Source organism: Canis aureus, chromosome 33 (assembly GCF_053574225.1).
Source record: "Canis aureus isolate CA01 chromosome 33, VMU_Caureus_v.1.0, whole genome shotgun sequence".
In the NCBI taxonomy this organism is placed as follows: Eukaryota; Metazoa; Chordata; class Mammalia; order Carnivora; family Canidae; genus Canis; species Canis aureus.
The window spans coordinates 30,303,704-30,328,025 of record NC_135643.1 but is presented as its reverse complement, the minus strand read 5'-3'; the positions used below and the strand labels follow the sequence as shown (position 1 = coordinate 30,328,025).

The 24,322-nt window shown below is 36.0% G+C and overlaps 1 protein-coding gene across 3 annotated transcripts in view; it reads left to right on the top strand.

The window, feature by feature from the left end:
• Nucleotides 1–812: 812 nt before the first annotated feature.
• CFI (complement factor I) overlaps nucleotides 813–24,322 on the top strand; it is a 50,642-nt gene continuing 27,132 nt past the window's right edge. Inside the window, exons 1-4 of one of the 3 annotated variants that reach the window (XM_077882273.1) lie at nucleotides 813–1,011; nucleotides 13,855–13,896; nucleotides 20,700–20,979; nucleotides 22,737–22,890. In XM_077882273.1, the coding sequence (XP_077738399.1) occupies nucleotides 955–1,011; nucleotides 13,855–13,896; nucleotides 20,700–20,979; nucleotides 22,737–22,890 (533 nt within the window). In that variant the 5' untranslated portion in view covers nucleotides 813–954. The remainder of the gene's footprint in view (nucleotides 1,012–13,854; nucleotides 13,897–20,699; nucleotides 20,980–22,736; nucleotides 22,891–24,322) is intronic. The other 2 variants (XM_077882272.1, XM_077882274.1) reach the window with 2 other exon arrangements.

Here is a 24,322-nt window from a genome sequence, read left to right as displayed (position 1 = left end):
GACCCAGAGACACTGTGACAGGCCACACTCACTCCAGAGCTCCCCATGAGTTAACCAGGGCTTTGTTGAACCTGCATTGCAGTCTCACTTTTCTCTCTGCTCACTCCTGCTTAACCTCACTTCCTTTCACTGGAGTTAATTTCTAACTTGTAGCCCCAACTCTGTCTCATGTCTGCTTCAGGAAAACCCTAACATTTATTTCACAAATAAAAATGAATCCTGCACTACACTCGGTGCTGGGGCAATAAAACTTATTTTTTAAAGTTTTCTATGCTGGGGTACCTGGGTAGCCCAGTCAGTTAAGCATCTGCCCTCACCTTGGGGAACCTATGGTCTCAGGGTACTGGAATCAAGCCCCACATTGGGCGCCCTGCTCATCTGCTTCTCCTTCTCTCTCTTGTCTCCTCCCCGCTGCTCATACTTTGTCTCCCTCTCTCTCAAATAAATCGTTTTTTAAAAAAGTTTTCTATGCTCAGACAATATAATTTGATCACAGCATAATGGATGCATGGTAAAGGAAATGTTTTGTTCAGGATATTTACTGTATTCTTCATAGCCTTCAACATGATATACTTTTACTTACCTCCTCATCCTCAAACTTAAGGGAAAACACTCTAATTTTATTTTGCCAAAAACACAAGCAATTTTCGTTCCATGTAGTTTCTGTCTTCTCTAAAAAAGCAAAATTGAAGGGCTATTAACAAACTGTGGAAATTATTTTCCTCTGGAGGAAACATGCTCCCTATTGGTCACCTCACTCAGCTATTTACTGGGAAGGCCTTTTTTGGTTTCAGTTACGGTAAAACTCTGGATTTTAGCCAAATTCTCTGAGTTCAAAAGTGCAAAGCTCTTTAGGAGACTTGCTCTTTCTAAATATTTTTTCAAAGGTTAAAAATTAAATTTCAAAAGAATATCCAGGGTGGAGAAGAGAGACAGACCCTGAAAGTTTCCAATATGAAGCTTGTTCATGTTATTTTGTTACATTTGTGCTTCTGCCTAAGTTTTTGCAAGGTAAGTAACTCAATATTTAGCCTATTTTAAGTAGATGTTTTTAATATTACAAGAATGTAAGAAAAATCTTAAGACATGGGTGAAGGGAGGGTAAAATAAAATAATATGAAATCAGACAGGGAGACAAGCCATAAGAGACCCTTAATCATAGGAAACAAACTGAAGGTTGCAGGAGGGGAGGTGGATGGGAGGATGGGGTAACTGGGTAATGGGCATTAAGGAGGGCATGTGACATAAAAAGCACTGGGTGTTATATGCAACTGATGAATCACTGACCTCTACCTCTGAAACTAATAATACACTATATGTTAATTAATTGAATTTAAATTTAAAAAATTTAAAATAAGTAAAAAAGAGAAAAATCTTAAATATATTATTTTGACTTTAGAGATTACATAGTTCAGATACCAACAGTGGCAATATATAGTCAGTAACAAAGATTTTGTGTTAATATCTTGATGAAAGTGCTTTAAGAAATTGCTTTTTTTCATGTTCTCTTATCTGTGCATAACAATTAATTGAATGAGAATTTTACTAATAGAGATCTATAATTTACAGTCATTGTATTAAATCAAAAAGTATTTACCAAATCCTTCTACATGCAAGGTATAGTACTGGGAAAATAGCATGTCTGATCTCTTCCTTCAACAGCCCTTCGGTACAGTGGTAGAAAGATGACATGACAATGAGGAAGTAATAAGATTTAAATAACATTTGAGAAGGAACTGTTGCAAGATATTCAATTGCCAAAAATGTTGTAAATATCATGTGCCAAAGGACTTTAATGAGGGGAAAAATTCCCTTCCTGTTAAGAGACCAGGAAGAGTCTATGGACCAAGTGGGATTTGAGCTGGATTCGTAATTCTGGATTAGTGTAGAGAAACAGAGTAACTTTCACCCTTTTCATACCAGTTATATGGTAGAAGGATAGTAAAACATTAGTTTCCTCCAGGTGAATAAATACATTTGATCAGAATGGAGACAGTGGGGAACTTGAGCAGTCAAAACTGATATGACAGATTATAGCCAGGCTGGAAGATCACATATTAAGTTATATAGGTTTAAGATATTTTAGACAATTATTGATTATTGCCTACTTTTGTGGTCAAAGCACTTTGAAACAGTGTTACAAAAGCTGTTTTGTCTTAATGCCAGTTTAGAGAAGCAAATATTTAAAGAAAACCACCTAAGAAATCAGAATTACTTACTTTAAATAAGTTTCTTGTAACTTCTAAAATATATATGCAATGTTTGTAACAGAACAAATGAAAATAAGTGCTCATTCATAAGAAATTGATTCAATTATTGTACATCTATAAATGAACTATCATGTAGCTATTAAAATGACACATTATATATTTATTGAGACAAAAGCCCTTACTAAAATCTTATTTTTGTTAAAGAAGAAAATATACACACATTTATGTATCTGTGTGTACACACACACACACACACGAATACATAAATATAGCTGCTCATATAAACAGCAATTTAAAAGTTCCTGGGGGGTATATATCAAATAGATACCAGTTGGTATCTTAAGTAATGAGATTACTGGTGATTTTTACTTTTTGTTTTATACACTTATGAATTTTCAGAATTCAGAAATTCTGTTTTATGCATTATTCATCTTATTTTTTTAAGATTTTATTTATTTATTCAGGAGAGACACAGAGAGAGAGGCAGAGACATAGGCAGAGGGAGAAGCAGGATTCCAGTGGGGAGCCTGATGTAGAATTTGATCCTAGGATCCAAGATCACGACCTGAGCCAAAGGCAGATGCTCAACCACTGAGCCACCCAAGTGTCCCCATTATTCATCTTTTTAAAATCCAAATAAATGCATGTTATTTTAGAATAAGGAAAAACTTGTTTTTGAGAAAAAGACATTTCAGCCACATTTTCTATTCCCAGAACAAAACCAATAAAAAACAAAATAGTATTTTTCACTTACAGAAAGGGAGCCTCTTTTACTGAATAATCATCCAATAATAAAGTTGTCTTCTTTTCTTTAAAAAACAGAATTTTGTAGGAATTACCATATTTGTGAAAATTTCTGAACTTCTTAAAATATTAGTTTATAAAAGAAAATGTAATACTAGGAGAAAACTATTTTTAAATGGAAGTTACCATACAGACAACATGTCTTCAAATGTGTTCAAAGAAGTTTTAAAATGTGTCTACATTTTCTAAATGAAAATATGTACATCTGGAAGAAATTTTTGTGATTTTGAAAGTGGAGACCAGATTTCCCTCTAAGGAATAAAAAGTGCCACACCCTTTTTTATATCAAAACTTTTTGATGGACTTATTTGGTTTTGTTTTTGTTTTTTGTTTGTTTGTTTGTTTGATGGACTTATTTGAAGGTGAATTATGTCAATGACAAGAGTGAACTGGTGTTAGATAAACAGGATATTCTGAATAGTGAGAGAATTCTGGTTTTGCTGCCCAGATGTAGAGATAAGGGGACTCAGGTTTCTCTGGGAGATAAAACCAGAACAGAGGGATTGGCTGCTGCATTAATGACCAACATATATTAAAGAATAGGGAAGCCAAATGTTTCATTCAATATGGTTGTTCACTACTGTGGGACTATTGTACTGTAACATAAACCCCAACCAAAACCCCAAATTTTTATTTACCCTAAAAGTTTATTACAAGCCTAAGTTTATATCAGTAATATTTTGGAAAGAAAGAATTAGGGTGTGTTCAGCAGAGTGATGAGATGATGGAAAGACAATATGCACAGGAAGCAACACACAATGCAGAGAGTGAGTGAGGTCAGCAAAAATGGCAGAGTAGGCAAATCCAAACACTTCACACACACACACACACAATCATGCAGTCTCTCAGGGGCAACTTTGTCAGAACTCTAGTTATTAATCAAAGGCTACAGCATCCAACTAAACACTGAATGAAGGAAAAGGCAGCTTAAAAATGGTAAGAAAGCTCTGTGGCATTTCTACTTGACTTTGCCCTACCCTGTCCCCAGTTCAGTGGCAGTCTTGAAGATGGCAGTCCACGTGTGGAAGTCTCATCCCTAGCTCTAGAAGGAGCAGAGCAGAATTTATTTAAAAAGAATAGGGTTTGTTCTAACCTGCCTGAGGGGATACTGGAAAGACTGACCAAATATATTTGTCTTTGTTTTGCCTAATTTAGAACTCAACTCAGAGTGGAAAGGCAGTGATCATTCCTTAAAAACATTGTGAAGCACTAAACAACGTGCAGCTACCTAGACAAAAGATTACGGTTGAGACAAACAGGAGAGTGCCAAAGCTTGGAGAAAAAATTAGGGAGAGGGTTTCTATGGGAAATTGGACCATTTAAAAGTCCCTGTGAATACTTGGGAATTTAAAAAGCAACACACATGCCCAGGGTAGAATGCATGCTCAGAAAAGATCTAGGAAGACCCTAAGCCTATACTTCTAAATGATCTCTAGGCTCAGTGCAAGCATGAAGTGAAGGCTAGGAGAGAAATTGTAAATGGCCTGGCTAAGTGTAGAAGGGGCCATTATTCTACAAAAAAAAAAAAAAAAAAAAAAAAAAAGAGGTTTTTTTGTTGTTAATGATTTAAGGAGTTTCTTATTCTTTTTATTTTATTTCTCCTCTCATTTCCCTTTTCCTTTTCCTTCTCTCTCTCCTCTCTCTCTCTCTCTCTCTCTCTCTCTGTCTCTCTCTCTCTCTCTCTCTCTCTCACTCAAAGAAATATTTGTCCAAACACTAGCTTACTGCAAGGTAAAGGAACAGAAACTTCAGACACTACACATCACAAAAAACAAACTTCCTACAAAAACAGTTTAGAAAACTCACTAAACAAACAGCTACAGTGTACAGCAAGGAAGAAAAGCAAACCTTGAGTAGAAGGAAAAATATGATTTCAAGAGTTATTACATTGTAATATTCAAAATGTCTAGTTTTACCAAAAACATATGAAGCATGCAAGGAAACAAAATGTGTCCCATTTATAGGAGAAATTAACAGAAATGAGGAAGAACTGACTTGGGACTTACTAGGGAAAGACTTTAAATCAACTAACTTAAATATATTCAAAGAGCTAAAGGAAACCAGGAAGATGATGCATGAGTAAACATATAATATCAATGAAGAGATAGAAATCATAAAAAACAATCAGGAATTCTGGAGCCTAAAAGTATAGCAGAAATAAAAAAACTCACTAGAGTTTTAATAGTAGAGTGAAGCAGGCAGAAGAGTAAGTGAACTTGATCAGTCAAATTATCCAGTTTGAAGATCAGAAAGAAAAAAACAGAGAAGCTAACATAGCTTAAGACCTGTGGGTCACCATTAAGAACACCAAAATATACACACTAGAAACCCAGAGAAGAGAACAGGTTAAAAAGAATATTTGAAGAAATAATAGCCAAAAACTTCCCAAATTTGCTAAAAGATATGAGTCTATAGATTTAGAAAGCTTACCAGCCTCTAAAAAGATAATGCAAAGAAGTCCACACCAAGACACGTTATAATGAAATTGTTAAAAGCCAAGGAACTAAACAGAATATCTTGAAAGCAGCAAGAGAAAAGTAACTCATCATGGGCAAAAGATTTTCAGTAAGATTAGAAGTATATTTCTCATTAGAAACCATTGAGGCATGGAGAAGAGAGTGGAATATTTTTAAAGTGCTGAAAGAAAAGACTGTCAATCACAAATTCTATATTGAAAAAAAACTATCCTTTAAAAATGAAGGAGAAATTAAGACATTTTCAGATTAATTGATGGAGTTAGTCATTGGTAAATAAGAAATTCATTATAAGAAAGATACGGGATCCCTGGGTGGCGCAGCGGTTTAGCGCCTGCCTTTGGCCCAGGGCACGATCCTGGAGACCCGGGATCGAATCCCACGTCGGGCTCCCGGTGCATGGAGCCTGCTTCTCCCTCTGCCTGTGTCTCTGCCTCTCTCTCTCTCTCTCTCTCTCTGTGACTATCATAAATAAATAAAAATTAAAAAAAAAAAAGATAGTCCTGCAGGCTGACCAAAAATACACTAGACAATAACTGGAAGCCACAGAAGAAATAAATAACTTCAATAAAGATAACAATATAGGTAAATACAAAGGCTGGCGTAATTTCATTTTTGGTTTGGAGCACCTCTTTGTATTTCACATGATTTAAAAGAAGAATGTATAAAAATAATGATAAATCTATATTAATAGGCATACAATGCATAAAGATGAATATATGGCCATAACAACATAGAAGAGGAGATGGACCTATATAAGACCAGGGTTTTTATCTACTCTTGAAGCGAGGTTGGTATCAATTCAAACTAAATTGTTATACATTTAAGATGTTAAGTATAATCTCCACAGCAACCACAAAGAAAATCTTAAAAATATACAGAAAAGATGTAAGAAGAAAATAAAATAGTTCACTATAAACAAATCAACTAAACAGAAAAGGCCGTAACAGAAGACATAAAGAATACAAAGTTGTAATACAGAGAACAAATTGCAAAATGGTTAAAATAAGGCCTTCCTTATAAACAAATATAAGTAGGTTAAATTCTCCAATGAAAGGTAGAGACTGGCAGAATTTATTTTTAAAAAAACTAAATGTGATCCAACTATATGCTATCTACAAGAGACTCACTTAGGTCCAAAGACATAAATAGATTGAAATGAAAGGGTGGAAAACAATATTCCATGCAGATAGCAACCAAAAGAGAACCAGAAGTGGACACACTAATGTCAGACAAAATTAACCTTAATTTTGTCATGTTATGAGAGACAAAGAACACTAGATATTGACAAAAGAATTCATTTAAAATGTATAATTATAAACATACACATACCAAATAGTAAAGCCCAAAATATATGAGACAATGACATAATTGAAGGGAAGAAAAGAATTCTAATAATAGTTGGAGACTTCTATATCCCACCTTCCATAATGGATAGAAAATCTAAACAGAAGACAAATAAGAAAATAGAGGATTTTAATAACACTATAAATCAACCTAACCTAACAACTAGACATACAGAGCACTACACTCAACAAAAGAAGAATACACATTTTTCTCAAGTGCACATAGAACATTCTCCAGCATAGCCCATATGTTAAGCCACAGGACATGTCTCAAGTCTAAAAATATTGAAATCCTTAGAAATAGTTCCTTGAAAGATAATGGAATAAAGCTAGAAATCAGTAACAGAAAGAAAACAGAAGAAAATTCACGAATATGTGGAAATTAAGCAATGTACTCTTAACCAGTGGTCAAAGAAATCACAAAGTAAATTAGAAAATACTTAGAAATGAATGAAAGCAAAAACACAACATACCAAAACTTTCGAGATGTGGCAAAAGCAGTTCTCACAGGGAAATTTATAGCAGTAAATGCCTACATTAAAAAATAACAAATATCCTTAATCAAAAATCTAACCTTACACCTTAAAGAACCAGAAAAAGAAGAGCAAAATAAATCCAAAGCTAGGAAAAGGAAGGAAATAATAAAGATTAGAATGGGGAGTTTTTATCATGAATGAATAAAGAATCTTGTCAAATGCTTTATATTTCTGTTAATTTGGTTGTTAATTTCTCTTTCATCTCTGATTTTATTTCTTTGAGTCCTCCATTTTTCTTGATGAGTCTGGCTAAAGTTTATCAATTTTGTTTATCTTTTCAAAGAACCAACTCTTGGTTTTATTGATTTTTTTCTATCTTTTTAGTCTCTATTTCATTTATTCCCTCTCTGATCTTTATTATTTCCTTCCTTCCAACAACTTTGGGCTATGTTTGTTCTTTTCTAGTTCCTTTAGGTGTTAGATTGTTCATTTGAGATTTTTCTTTTTTCTTGAAGTAGATCTGTATCACTAAAAATGTCCCTCTTGGAACTGCTTCTGCTGTATCCCAAAGATATGGGACCATTATGTCTTCATTTTCATCTGTCTCCATGTATTTCTTTATTTCCTCTTTGATTTCTTCACTGATCCATTGGTTGTTTAGTAGCATGTTGTTTAGCCTCCAAAAAAGGAGGAAGAGGGGAAGGAAGAGGAGGAGAAATTGTAGGTGGGAAAAATAAATAGTAACATAATAGATTCAACTAAACAAAAATTTGGTTCTTTGAAAAGATCAAATGGACACACCTTAACTAGACTGACATAAAAAGACACAAATAAAATCAGAAAGTGGACACATCACTGTTGACCTTACCGAAATCAAAAGAATGATAAAAGGGTACTATGAACAATTATATGCCAATATATTAGATAACTTAGATGAGTAGCCAAATTCCTACAAACACACACATTACCAACACTGAATCAAGAAGAAATAGTAAATCTGAACAGACAAGCAACAAGAGATGAATCAGGAATTTCTAAAAACTTCATCAAAGAAATATCCAGTATCAGATGGCTTCACTACTAAACACTGAAAGAAGAATTAACACTAATTCTTCTCAAACTCTTCCCCCCAAAAAAGAAAAGAAGTAAATACTTCCTAATTCATGAGTCCAAAATCACTCTGATAATAATGTCAAAGATACAACAAGATACAAAGCAGAGATAAAAGCTACTGTCGTCATTGACCTCCTCCTCATATCAAATATTCCCAGATATTTCCAGCATTCATCATTCCTTTGTATGGATCCAGATTGCCATCCAGCATAATTTTCCTTCTGCTTAAAGGGATTTTTAAAAAACTTTTCTGTTAAGGCAAATATACTGGTGATTAATTTTTCAGTTTTGTATCTAAAGAGGTTGTTATTTGCCTTAAACTTTTAATGACATTTTTGTTAGGAATAGATTTATATGTTGATAGGGCTCCCTACACACACACAGTATTTTTTAACTGTTACTCCACTGTCTTCTCATTTGTATTAGTGATGAGACCTCAGCTGTCACCCTTACCTTTGTTCCTTTGCCCATGATGTGACTCTTTTCTTTGGCCCTTTTGAAGATTTTCTCTTTATCTCTGGTATTTGAAAATTTGAATATGATGCCTTAATGGAGTTTCCTTCATGTTTCTTCTGCTTGAGATTCATTCAACTTGTTGGAACTGTGGATTTTTATTTTTCATCAAATTTAGAAAAATGTCAGCCCTTATTACTTCAAATATATTTTTTGTTCCTATCTCACTCCCTTCTCCTTTGGAACTCCAATTACACATAAAACATGCCACTTGAATTTGTTGCACAGCTCACTCATACCTTGTTTGATAAATCTTTAGGTTTTCTAATATTTTCTTCTGCCAAGACCTACTTGTCATTAGTTCCATCCAGTATATTTTTTTTAATCTCAAATATTGTAGTTTTCAACTCTAGAAGTTCAATTTGGATCTCATATATCTTTCATGTTTCTACTTAACGCTTTAAACATATGAACTACAGTTATAATAAATATTTAAATATCTTTACCTGCTAATTCTAACATCTATACTAGCATTCTGAGTGTATTTCAGTTGATTGGTTTTTCTCATTATGAGTCATATTTTGCTGCATCTTTGCATGCCTAGTAATTTTGGGGGGTGCCAGATATTATGAATTTTACTCTACTGGATGAGAGTATTTTTGTATGCTGAGTACTCTACTGCTGAGTATTTTTGTATGCCTATAAACATTCTTGAACTTTGTTCTGAGATGTTTAAGTTACTTGAAAACAGTTTGACCCTTTCAAGTCTTGCTTTAAACATTTTTACGTAGGACCAGAATAACACTCAGTTTGTTTTTTTATATTTTATTTATTTATTCATGAGAAACACAGAGAGAGAAGCAGAGACATAAGCAGAGGGAGAAGCAGGCTCCTCGAGGGGAGCCCGATGTGGGACTCTATCCCGAGACTCCAGGACCATGCCCTGAGCTGAAGGCAGACGCTCAACTGCTGAGCCACCCAAGTGTCCCTAGCACTCAGTTTAGAACTAATTATTCCACACTACTGAGGCAAGATCCTCTGTGTACACCTCCAAATGCCCCATGAATTACAAGTGGTAAGAATTAGAACTATTCATGGCCCTGTTTGAATGTGGTCCCTATCACCTAGAATTCTTTTCGGTGGTCCTTTCCCCAGCCTGAAGTAGTTTCTTCACACTCAGGTGCTGATGAATACTTGTTGAACACTCAGAGGGGATCTGCTAAGGAGCTCCCAAGTTCTTTTTTCTATTCCATTCACTTCTTTCCAGCATTCAATTCTTTGAATTCTAACTGCTTTGGTCTCCTCAGACTCTCAAATCTTTTTCCTCAGCTCAGGGAGTCCCTTGGGCTCAGCTCAAGTTCCCTTCGTCTGCACCACAGTCATGGAACTCTCAAGGCAATCAAATGGAGCAATTACAGGTCTTCTTCATTTACTTCTAGACTCTCAGGGATCACTACCTTTCTTCACCTAATGTTCAGTATCTTGAAAATTATTGCTATGTTTTGCCCATTTCTTAGTTGTTTTAGGCTGAAGCATAAACCTGGTTCCTATTATTTAATCTTGACTGGAAGCAGAATTCCTATTTAATTTAATTTTAATTAATTTTAATGTAGGTAGCCATATCTGGCCAGTGGCTCTTGTATTAGTACAGTTAACAATTGCTGGGGTTACTGAGATTGAGATTTTAAAATACAAATGTAAACCTCAAATGGGTGTGTTTTTTAAAACATATCCTTTAATAGACATTGTGTTATAAATGCAAGTTAATTCAGTCAATTCTCAATTCAGCCCTGATAGAGGCAGTCTCATAAACACTATGCATTGGAATTGTTCAGGTCATTTCAGTACAGTTCCTGTCTCCAAACTCTCTGTTATCACATTTTTCTGAATGTGAATAAACAGTATTGTCACAGTGAATTACAAGGATGAAGAAACAGAAGGAGAGTTTTCAGTTTTTTCATTCTAGGCCATTTGGAATTTTTGTTTTTAAAATATAAAATAGTAAAAAAGTGCAGACCAAAAGGTGTGCCAAGAGCAAACAACAGTACATGCAGGACATATTTTACCAAATTTGAATAATATCTTTAAAATGAAATTTATTCCTTTTTTATCAATGTATTTAATTGTTGTTAAACTGAAAAATTATTATTCATTACAATAACAGACCTATACATAGGTGTAATTTTTTTCTTCTTCATCAAAGACAAATATGTAGTTAAAAATATTTCTCTATTTTTTTCCTTATTTGTTTTTTTTTTAAGATTTTATTTATTCATGAGAGACACAGATAGAGAGTGAGAGGCAGAGACACAGATAGAGGAGAAGCAGGCTCCATGCAGGAAGCCTGATGCAGGACTCAATCCTGGGACTCCAGGATCACGCCCTGGGCCGAAGGTGCCAAACCACTGAGCCACCCAGGGATCCCTATTTTTTCCTTATTTGTATTGTGTTTTTTACTTTTATTTTTTACAAACAGGGTGTATATATATATTATATATATATATATTATATATTATATATATATATGAATTTCAATGACAGAAAATATTTGCTGTTCACATTTTTCTGCATAATTTATTGTTCATTTCTTTCATGGTTTTTATTGGAAATAATTTTGTTGTATAGGGAATAGTGTTTTGGAAGTTTCTGTTCTCAGGGCACCTGGTGGCTCAGCTGGTTGAGTGTTGAATTCTTGGTTTCCACTCAGGTCATGATCTCAGGGTAATGAGATTGAGCCTGGCATTGGGCTCCACGCTCGAGCTCATGCCCCTCTGCGATTCTCTCTCTTCTCTCTCTCTTCCCCCCCACTCACTCTCACTCTATTTTGCTCTCTCTCTCTAAAAAAAAAATCCTTTTTAAAAAAGTATCTGTTTAGTGTGTCAAAAACACTAAGCTTGCCATTTGTCAGTAGACAATTTTTTGCAACTCTTATTCCAAGGTGCTAGTTTCTTTAATATATAGACTTCTTATAAAACAAACAAACAAACAAAAGGCCAAACAAACAAACAAACAAACACAATCCAATATACATCAGCAAAAGATATGATTAGTGCAAGGAGAAAGAAATAAAAATCTCAAAGTTTGAGCATATTGAAAGATGTTCAGCCTCACTCATTGGGTAAATTGCAAATAAAACTGTATGTACTCTGATAACATTTTTATATACCAAATTGGCAAAGATAAAAAAGTTAGTGAGGTATATGTTCTGTGGTCAAGATTATGGAAAATAGGCACTGTCTGATATCAAGGTTGGGAATGCAAATGAAAACAACCTCTATAAAGAGAAATTAGGCAATATCTTTCAAAGTTAAAAGTGCTGATTTTTTAAAATTTCACTCCCAGGTTAAGTACTGACAGATATATTTAGTATAGTGGGAAATGATGTGTATTATGTAAAAAGATTCACTATAACTTTGATTATAATGACAAAACATTAGAAAGGGCCACTGGTTGCAAATTGCACTGGCGTTGGGGGGCAGAGTTAGAAAATAAAACATAGGCTCATGTACAATAATGATCTCTGGAAAGATTCACAAAGACTATTAAGTGGTTGACTCCGAGGTGGGCCTTGGTAAGTTAAATGGATAAGGGAAAAAAGGAAATATACTTTTTATAGGCACCCCTTTGAACCTGTTTGTAATATTCCTTTGTGTTTCCTATTTTTTTAATTAATTAAAAATAAAAACAACAACAAAATTTCAGCCATCTTAAAAAACAAAACTGTTTTCATATTAAAAAACAAAACTGTCATAATAAAAATAAGGCCAAAAAACTAGGCCAATGATTTTTTAAAAAATCTCTGAGGCAAAAATAATGGAATTGACCCCAAAGCAATACTCCCAATTTTTAAAGAAAAAAGTAGAATGCCCACCTTACCTGCACACATCGTACAACCATTTTTCTACCATTTCCAGCAACAACATACTGGTCCTGGGCCAAATGGTGTAGTTATTTTAAAAATAAAACAAACAACAACAAAAATAACAAAATTCAAGTTCTTTGTTAAGTATTCATCATTTAGTATTAGTAGAGAAACATCACTTTTTTATCTGAATAGGGTGGCTGCTGGTTAAATATCTGGTTGTCGGGGTATCAGAGTATGACTTTATATCGAAACAGGTATGATAAAAGATGGACAGATCCAAAGAGAGGAAAAGATTATAGAAAAAAATTGCTAGCGAAGACCAGGATGAGAAGACACTGAGGCCACAGGAGGCCTAAAACTCTCCAAATGGAAAGACTTCCCCTACGGTTAACTTTCAGGATATGAGTTTATTCACTTCTGGAAGAAAGACAAAATGCTATATTGTTTGCCCTTTTTGAATCTTTTCCTTTTTTTCCTCTCAATATTTTCCAGGGAAATGATGATTATACCAGGTAGTTAATGTCATAATAATAAAATCACCACAAAATCTCAGTGTCAGAAAGTTTATTTAATATACTAGGCTGCAGGTTGGCTGGTGATCAGCTGATCTAAATTGGGCTCAAGTAGAGTGATTCTTCTTTGCTTGCCTAGCTATATTCTTCTCATAGCTATGGCAGAGAAGCAAAAGGACAAACTAATTGGACAAATACTTTCCAATCTCTTGTGTAACACCTACTGACTGCTTGTTAATTAAAGCGAGTCACATGGCCAGACCCAGAGTCTACAGTTAAGAAAATACACCTTTCCCCCAGCAAATGACTGGAATGCAGGGAGGCTAGAATTGGGGCCACTTACAATCTATCACAGTTACCATCATATTTGCATTTCCATAGGGTCTTAAATGTTCATTCATGTTTTCCCATGTATTTTTCATTTGATCCTTGGAATAGCTCTGTGAGAATATTATTTTTATTTTCTACATTTTACAGAAGAACAGAATCAGAAAGTAGTCATTTACCCAAGTTCACACAGCTACTTAGCAATACAAGCAGGAATTGGCGACCTTTTCTGTACTTTGGTCATAGTTGATCATTCTTTTTCCTTTGTTTATAGGATACAGATGAAAACCAAAAACAATGGATAAGGAAAACCCAGGTAAAGTTATACAGCTATGTACTAGGGTAAATAAGGGATTGTTTGCTTCCTGTTTTCTAATTACCAACCACCCATCTAAAATTGTTTCATTGTCATCCTGCCTAGAATAAAAAGACAAAATTCAAGTCAAAATAATCGTTACATCATTGCAAATACCAAGGGCCAAAACAAAACAAAAACATATCCATATACACAAAAAAGCAATAGTAACAGAAGAGTTGAGTCATGTTTTATAGACGAGTAGACTATAGTCATAATTGCTAAAAATTTTTGGACATGTGCTTCTAGTATATGTAAATATATTTACTTATCAATAATAAATATACTGCTATATACATAATGCAGCTTAAAAAACAAATACAATTTGGGACACCTGTGTGGCTCAGCAGTTGGAGGTCTACCTTCGGTTCAGGGCATGATCCGGGGTCAGGGAATTAGGTCCTGCATTGGGCTCCTGGTGGGGAACCTACTTCTCCATCTGCCTGTGTCTCTGCCTCTTACTCTGTGTTTCTCATGAATAAATAAAATCTTTTAAAAAATACAATTTTAAGCACATAAATAATATTTTAATAATTTTCAACAATCTTTAATAGAATAATATCATTAAACACACTTCATTATTTTTAAAATTTTTCATTTGATTTCATGGCATATTAGCTGCAAAAGATAGTTCACAAGGAGCAAAATGCACAATAAACACATAGGGAGAGGTTCATCATTAATGATATAAATCTATATTTAAATGCTCATTTTAATATTACTGATTGAGGGGACAAGGCTGACTTCATATAGTACTTAATTAACTTTTCATTGTTTTTAACCCTGCCATGTGGCTGATGAACTGCTCCTACTGGGGTTAGAAGTGTTGACTCTGCCATTCGCTTATCTGTGGGTGTTGCAGTTGGGTATTATTTTCAATCCAGCATTCATTTCACTGTACAAATGTATATGATCCTCTGTCTTAAAACAAAAACCCTCTCTTGACTTAATATCCCCTTCCAATTATTGCCCCATTTCTCTGTGCCTCTTTACATTTAAACTCTCAAAAATTTGCTGTGCTCAGTTTCTCTTTTTCCATTATTTCTTGAACCCAGTCAGACTTGAGTTCCCATCATTCCAACAAAATTGCATTTCCCAAGGTCACCATTTAACTAAAGAAGCATTAAACACAGCTGCCGGCCACTCCTTCCTTCTCCCTGCTACTGTGCACTATTTTCTATTTATTTGTTTTTTACTTCACTGACCACATCTTCTCATTTCCTTTTCTAACTCTCCATCATCTCCTCAACTTCAAAATATTGGGAGGCTCACATCCTCCAATGGCTTTATATTTCATTCTGAGAATAAGCTGGTCTCTACAGTGAATTTTAAGTCCTATATGATTGTTCACCCAACCCTCCAGTTCTCTGATCTTACCTCCTCTTCCTCTCCCTCCAGCCACTTACTCCTCTGCAACCACACCAGGTCTCTACACCAAGAGCACATCACCTATGCTTCTCCCCTACAGATTTGGCTAATTCTGACCATGACACCTCACATGTAGGTAGGTGCATGGCTTGCTCACTCACCTTCATATCTCTGCTCCAAGATAAACCTTCCCTGACAATTCCATACAAAAATAGCAGTTTTCTCCCTCACTCTCCCCAATCTCTATCCCTCTTACCTTGTATAACATTTGTCACCTTATGTTATACTGTGCATTTATTCTCTATTCATTTTTGTCAAGGGCAATCTTTCTGTTTGCCTGGAAGTAGAGTAAAATAAGGTTTTAGTAAACAGTGTTTACCACAAAGATAAACATTAAGAAAGCTTTTGATCCATCACCGCATCTTCTACCATCAACCACATATGTAATAGTCTTTTTTTTTTTTTTTTTTAGTATCTTATTGTGGGAAGGAAGGAAGTGACAGAGTTAATATAATTTCCATGATGATTTAAATAATTTGCTTATTGACAACATCTATATACATTCATTGGAAAGATGAGTTTACATAAATGTATGAAGCATAATTTATAATCTCTTTCAGACAAAGACTGGTTTGGAAGTGCATTTACAAACCCCTTTAATTACATCCTTAGAGATCAACAGACCACTGCTCTAGGTATTGAGGATCCATAGATACATGTAACTTACCCCATTCCCTCAGCGTTAAAGCCTGCTGTCATCATGTTTTACACAGCAGATAAACAAACTTACTCTTCTGTCCCTGGCTACTGCCCCACAATAACTTTCTAGCTCTCTTTTGATTATTGCCATTTTAGGCAGCCAGTATGTTGAACAGTGTTAGTCATTACCATGACTAACTTGAAATTTAAAATATAATAATTACTATAAAATTGATTCCAGCTTACCATGAAAGGTTGTTGGAATAGGAAACTGCTTAATTTCTAAGGCAATCTTCTCCATCATTCTCTGATTATACCTTCTCCTATATCTTCCTCAACTGTGTTTCAACAATATTGTCCCTTTCTCTTACAGCTTCAGTCTTTCCTATTCTGTTAGATTCCTGATCTTAGCCTATAGTTATCATGAAATCTCCTATGTCCTGACAACAGCAAAGTCTCTCTTTATTCTGGGTCCCTTTGTGTTACTATCCCATCCATTTTCCTTCAAAATCTAATACTTAATTCTTCTCTGCTGCAAGCCTACTGATATTCTTCTTCATTTAATTATGTTTATCACATTAATTCATGTGTATAGTTTACAAAGGCAAATAAGGCTTAAAACCATGGTAATGCTAAAAATGTTTAACAACTGATTGAGCATAGATACTGACCAGTCAGATAAGATCATGAACCAATTATCTTTCCTTATGAAATACCCTTATTGGGCAGCCCTGGTGGCCCAGTGGTTTAGCGCCACCATCAGCCCAAGGTGTGATCCTGGAGACCGGGGATCAAGTCCCACGTCAGGCTCCCTGCATGGAGCCTGCTTCTCCCTCTGCCTGTGTCTCTGCCTCTTTCTCTCTCTCTCTCTCTCTGTGTGTGTGTCTGTCATGAATAAATAAATAAAATCTTTTTTAAAAATACCCTATCATACCCTTTTTTAAAAATACCCAATCTCACCCTGGTTCTCTCCATCCAGAAACAACCACTTTCAAATCATTCAAATCATTGCTGTCTCTTCTGCTATTTGTTTCTTTTTTTTCTTCTGCTATTTATATCCGATTCCTTTATGACATGTTCATACAAGCATTTCTTTTCAACAATTGCCTGGATTTTCAGTCACTCCATGTTCTTCAAAAGTACTAATGCCTAAACTTGTCTGGGGTTCTGTGGGATATATTTGCTTTATTCTTATGGATTTTCCTCATGAGGCCTTTCAGTTCTCTCTGGTCTGCTAAAACCATTACCACCGGCCCATCTGCTTTGTAGCTTCTAAAATTTTGGTAATACCTCAAGTCTGTAGTCATCTCGTTGCAGGGTGGACTGCGGAGACATTGGGTCCTGAAACTTTGACCCAATCCATCCATCTGGTCAGCCATCTTGGGCCTGTCTGGTTTAATCTGGCTTCTTGTGGCTTTGTTTTGGAATGCTGCCAGGACAGGCCTCTGACTTTCCTGATAGCTGGCTATGACTTCTTTCCTGGCTGCCAGGCATCCTGTTAGAACCTAACTAGAGGCCTCTAACACTCTCCCCATTCCATTTGGGTGTATTGATTATACCTTATTTTTTAAAATTGTTTTATTCTTACTTTAGTGGCACTTGGAGGGGAAACAGAGTTTTTTGTTTTTGTTTTTACAGATTTATTTGTTTATTTTAGAGAGACAGAGAACATGAGCAGGAGGGAAGGGGCAGAGGGAGAGGGAGAGAGAATCTCAAGCAGACTCTGTGCTGACCACAGAGCCCCATAATGTGCGGCTTGATCTCATGATTCTGAGATCATAAAGTGAGCCAAACCCAAGAGTTTGACACCTAACCAACTGAGCCACCCAGGCACCCTGGAAGCAGAGATTTTTTTTTTTTTTTTTTTAAAGCCTGTGTTCAGTTTCCTGTATCTAAGCACAAAGTCAATCAAATGGCTACCCTGTACTTCTGCTTCCATTTTCTGGCCTCAACTCTCAAAAGTCTGGTTTCTACCTCTAACACTCAGCTAAGACTACTTCTTTGAGGAGTCCCAGTAATCCTTGTTCATCTAATTCAGTGGCCTTTTTTCAGCCTTCATCCTCTGGAGCTCTCTGCCACAGTAGACACATGGAGCAAAGGACCCCTCTCTGGCTGGGAAGCAAATTCTCTTTTACTTGCTCCTCATCTTCAGCTCCTTTAATGTAAATTCTCCTCAATGTTGTGTTTTTGTTGGGTTTGTTTTGTTTTGTTTTGTTTGCCATTCAGTGAATACCAGGCCCACCATACCCCTTAAAGCAAGTCTGAGAAGATTTCACCTGAAATGAAGGTCAGAGTTCCAATGATTATAGAGAACTGGACATTGTAGTTGTTGTTATATGATCTTTTCTGGGACTAAAAGCCTTAATTTTTTATGTTTTCTCTAATCTAAGAATGATTGAAAAGTTATGACACTTGTGCATGTTTCTGTCAATGAGCAAGGAAAAAGGAGACCCGAGAAAGGATTTAAAGGAATAAAGGCTGGAAAGAATTATGTTGTTTTCTACTTGCACCCAATTGGAATATCTCTCTTTCAATATAAGGGTGATACATAGAAAGGTGACAGTTCCTGCTATCAGGGCACTTACAATCTACTCAGTGGAAGATATAAGAACTAAGTAATTACAAAAATTTCAACTCTAATAAGTGCCACAAAAGAGGAACCATGAAAAGTATGTGACTGGTGGATTTCTTCAGAGATCAATGTGTCAAAAGCCAATTTACTGAATGACCAATTTGTGAAATTTTCTTCTTTATGTGGCTATTTAATAAAGTTTTGTGAAAAGCATATTAGATAGAATAACTTTTAGAGCTTATGCAAATTCTTGCATGGTTTTAACTGATTGGTTTTTATTTGTTTTCATGACAGCATTTAAAGATTGTTCAATTTGTTTCTGTCCCCACTGGCTGTTATTGCAGCTGGAGGACACTGAGAAAGAGAGGGGGACTTGTCACTGAGGACTAGGGAGACCAAAGGACAAGACACTCATCCTCCAGACAGGCCAACTAGGGGACAGAAGCAGCACTGGATTTCCACAACTCGTTTTTTACCCAACTGGTCTGTTCCCAGCCCTCCACATATTTCCTCTGGATTCCTGCAGGTCTAATTGGCCTCCTGCCTGTCTGACCTGATCTCCAATATCTTCCTCAAATGCATATTTGCTTCATGGCTGAAAGTGACTCCCCTGGGACCTGCTCTCTTATCCTCCACCACCCTCCCTTTCTATTCTTTAGTCTCAATCAAGCCTCCTGTTCTCTTTCTTACAGTCTTGCCTAAAGTACCTACCCACCACCCCCTCTGCCAGCAACTTCTGCTCAGTACCCTCAGAACTCAGCCCAGATCAGTTCTTTCTGGAAATGTTCCCAAGTTTCTTCATCAGGCCAGGGCCCAGAACACTGTCCTAATGGCATTTCCAGCCATCTCTACCAGAGAAATTGTCATTCAGGCTTGCCTGTCTCTCTTTGGGTGTGACAGGGAGTTCTATTCCTCTGGTCCTAGTCTTTCTGTGTTACAGAGCAGTACTTACTAACTCATTTATTGAGTTAATGAATAAATGAGCTAATAATCTGTCTTCCAACATTTAGACACATACCAGATACCCCTTTGCCAAAAAGTATTGCCAAATGCACATCCTTCAGACACTTCATACTCAAACGGTTGCAAACCAAATTCATAATAGCATTACAGATCTTCACTATCACTCAACCTCAAGACCTAGTACCCACCCTCAAACCCTAAATGGATTAAATTGTCCAATCCTATTACTTTTGGTTGCCTGAGTGTCTTTTTAAACCATTCTGATACTCCACTCCTGCTGCCTCTTACCAGTTTCCTGGCCAGTGACCATTCCATTTGAAGTATATGAAACCCCATACGCCCATCAGTTGGGACTGCTCTTGATTCCCTGAATACATTCTGCACCAACCCTCTTGTAAACACAGGCTGTAGCACCAGCCCTCTGCTAACATCTGTCCTTCCTTAACGTGCTCAAATGCTACCACCTCCATGAGGTCTTTTTAAATTCCTTAGAAATACTAACTCTCTTCCACTCTGGTTCTCCGAGAGTACTGTGTTGTGTCTACCACTGTTATATCAATTACCACAGTCTGCCTTGTACCCCAGTTGCTATGTGTGTTTCTGTCTTATTGCTTACATATCAAGCCCCTGGAAGACAGAACCCATGTATCTTAGAGAAACTTTACACATAGTAGGAGTTTAACAAATGGCTTTTTTGTTACTAATTAAATTAACCAATTTAATTCATCAATTCATTCCACAAGACTGTATTTCACACCAGTTTTGTTTTGTTACTTCTTAACATGATTTCTTCAAAGGCAGAGTTTTATGTTGGCTTTAGGATAATAATAGCTCCCATTGATTTCATGCCTAGTACCTGTCAACCATTATATGTTTATAATTTCTAATCCTTGCAATAGCCTCGCAAAATAGAAGATGTTACCTCCCATTTTACAGGTGAGGAAACACACATTTTATGAGGGTAAGTAACTTACCCAAGGGCATATAGTTGTAAATACCCAAGCTTGGACTAGAAGTCAGGTTTGTGATTCTGCAAGCCACGAAAACATATCACCCTATCTGTACTGTGTGATAGGTGAGTCTGTTTTGTTCCTTTCCTTCATGTATAATCATCTTCAAAAAGAAGATTTTGGTTTGTTACTGTTTATTTTGTGTTTTACAGCTTTCTTCGCTATCAAACACACCACAAGTGAGTCTGTTAGATGAAAAATGTTTAACTGAAAGATACACACATCTCTCCTGCAATAAAGTCTTCTGCCAACCATGGCAGAAATGCATCGATGGGACCTGTACTTGTAAACTCCCTTATCAGTGCCCAAAGGATGGTACCTCAGTGTGTTCAACTAATGGGAGAAGCTACCCAACTTACTGTCAGCAAAAGAGTTTTGAATGTCTTCGTCCAGGGGCAAAGTTTTTAAATAATGGAACATGCACAGCTGAAGGTAGGAAAAGTCTAGTTGAGTCTATGATGTAAGAAGGAAGTTTTTTGCCATCCCTTCTACTAGAAAATAATTTTGCTATGAAATGTTATGATGACAATTCAAAATTCCTTTCTCAACCCTTGATTGTAATTGCTGTGATAACTAAAGAAATAACATCACCAGAATATAGCCAGCCTTTGAATCCACAGCACAAGGCTCCCAAGGTCAGTCTTTCCCCTCGGTGCCTGGTGCCACTCTCTGTTACCCAGCCCTTCAAAATTATCCTTATCCTCACTTCTACTTGGCTAGCAGGACTATTCCCAGAACTACTGAATTGGTTCAGAACCCAGTGAACAAATCTTTACATGACATTGATACTGAGATGGAGCTGCACCTCTGGACCTCCAGCTCCAATAATTTCTTCCAGCATTCATCCTACCAGCCCCTACCCCAAGGGAACCCCAACCCTGTTGGCCCTAATCTAAGGGGAACTCAGGCCTCTGCTGACCTAGGCCATGCTCTAACCTGGCCATGCTCTAAAATCTCTAACTTGGTACATCAAATGAAAGAGCTTGTCTATACTCCATCCAGGTTCCTAATGCAGTGAGGAGGCTGGGATACTGACAGGTAGATCTGTGGAGTGGTTAAGGTTATGAATCTCACTGCCAGATTTAGCTGCAAGCCCCTCTACCCCACCTCAGTTATTGACAAGCTATGTGACTGTCAGATCCCATTTTTCCACATCTGTAAAATATGAATAACACTAGTTCCTAACTCGTAAGACCCTCATGAAAACTAAATAAAATCATGTATGTAAAGCTCTTCACACACTGGCACACAAAAAAAGCTCAAGAAATTTTAGCTATGACAGCAAACCTTAGGCTATATTCAGATATCAATTATCACAGGCACTGAGTGAATTGATAGAAAAATACTCATAACATCCTTTCTTTAAAAAAAAAGATTTATTTATTTATTTATTTATTTATTTATTTATTTATTTGAGAGAGAGAGCACGCAGTGAGGAGGGGAAGGAGAGAGGGAAAGAGAAACTCAAACAGAGTCTGCATTCAGCACCAAGCCCCACCTGGGGCTCCATCTCAGGACCCTGAGATCATGACCCTGAGCCAAAACCAAGAGTCAAGTGCTCAACCGACTGTGCCACCCAGACACCCCAAAACATTGTTTTTAAAGGCACCATGCCATAGGTCAGTGCAGTAGCCTAAATATCTGTGTGATGCTGAGTGAAGATGTTGAAGCACTCTGGAGCAGGAAGTAGAGAGCCCCTTATTTCAACCCATCTCTTTTGCCTGTTGGAAGAAGGGAAGAAATAATAGAGATTATTCTGTCAGTGGCAGACTTTTGTTCTCTTGAGGCATTAAATGCCTTAAATATATGAGGATGTATAAAACTTTTTTACATTCTAATTTGTTTGGCTTACTTTTAAAAAGAGCACAGACTTGGGAGTGAGATCAATATGATAGCTTCTGATTCCTGGCTTCCCCACTGGAGCGAGCAACTTAACCTCATGTGTAAAAATGGAGGAATTTAGGTTCCTCATGTGTAAAAATGGGGATAAATATCAGTGTTTTCTTCACACGGTTGCCTCATAAAATAATTGCCTGCTATTTTCTGTCAAAATCTTCATGGAGTTCACAGTTAATTTGAAATTATGTATTTTGTTATTTTAAAGGCTTTTAATCAAGAGGAGAAAATATAATTGCCTAATATTGCTCATTCTTTTGTTTTGTTTTGTTTTGTTTTGTTTTTAATTTTAGGACAATTTAGCATTTCCTTAAATTATGGAAATACCACTTCAGAGGGAATTGTTGAAGTAAAACTTATACACCAAGATAAGAAAATGTTCATATGTAAAAAATCCTGGAGCATATTGGAGGCTAATGTGGCCTGTGTTGACCTTGGATTTCAACAGTGAGTGCTTGTGTCAGTGGATTATCTTGGGGTTGGTCTTGTTGTTCCAACTATTAGCTTCTTTGATTACCCAGTCTTTCTGCTTTAATTTCCTCATATGTGACCTGAGAATATTAACCACCTGCCTCCTAGCATTGTTATGAAGATTAAATATGTTCATGTTTCACTATTTATTCCTATTCATTTACACTTAGAACATGGCTGAGCACAGAGTACCTGTAGGTTTGTTGAAGTTCCAGAGAGTTGTAAATATGTTCATTACCAATGTGTTGGTTTGTTGCTGCTTCTTGCATCTCTCAACTTTATTCTGAATTCAGGTTCCTTCTTCCTATACCACATCTGCTAGTGGTTCATTAGTGAAAGGATCTTATTAAACTGAGCCACAAGGTACTTGTGGTCTTTGACAGTTTGTGACCTACAACCTATGATTCAACCTAATAGGAAAGTCTCTCAGTCTTTCATCTCCCAGTATTTTACTCTTATCATATTTTGTATGAGCTCATGGACAGACTTCTCTTATTTTAGCCAATTATTTTCCCTTCCTTCTTTAAGATCTCGTTGAACCCTGGTCAGGCTCCCTGCTCAGCAGGGAGTCTGCTTCTCTTTCTCCCTCTGCTCCCCCTCCCCACTTGTGCTCTCTTTCTTTTTCAAATAAATAAATAAATAAATAAATAAATAAATACAGTTTTATTTATTTTTTATTTATAAAAAAGAGCTCATTGAATGCATTTATCTAGTATTTTTAGATAGTTTTAGATTGATTTTTTTCAAATTATTTACCTCTGAGATTGCCCCAATGGCTCTCATTTGTTCCCATATTTTGATGCTGTTTGGCACAGTTTTATGACTCTTTCATCATCATTATGGATCCGAAATCATTAAAAATACCTTCCTTATTCTCTTTAATTGTTTTCTTTTTGCCTTTCATTCTAATTGATACGATATTTATATTGTGATTATTGCTTTGTTATCGTTTATATTTTTTACCTGATGCATCTTTCTCAACTTCTTATTTTTAACACCATTTCCCCCATTTCCTTCTAAAAGAAACAAGAAACAGTTGAATGTTCTGAAAGAACAATTTACTATAACTCATCATCTCTAGTATATTGAGTCATAGAGGTAGCCTCTTACATGCACAAATTCTGAACAAATTGAGAAGTCTAAGCAATGGCATACAGATGCCAAATATCACCTTAATACTGTCAAGGCTGAATTGAAGACATAGTTTAACATAAAAATAAAACAAACCTCCTAGAATTAAATCAACTTAACCTCTCAAAATCTAAGCAACAATGGAACCAACTAGGTAAACCTTACAGCAAGAGAAGCAAGTGAAGCAGTCCCCAAAAGGAAAGATGGAAAAAGTGAACTAACCTTGATTTATAACTCCAAAATTCCCTGATCAATTATTCGGTTCCCTTTCCTTGAA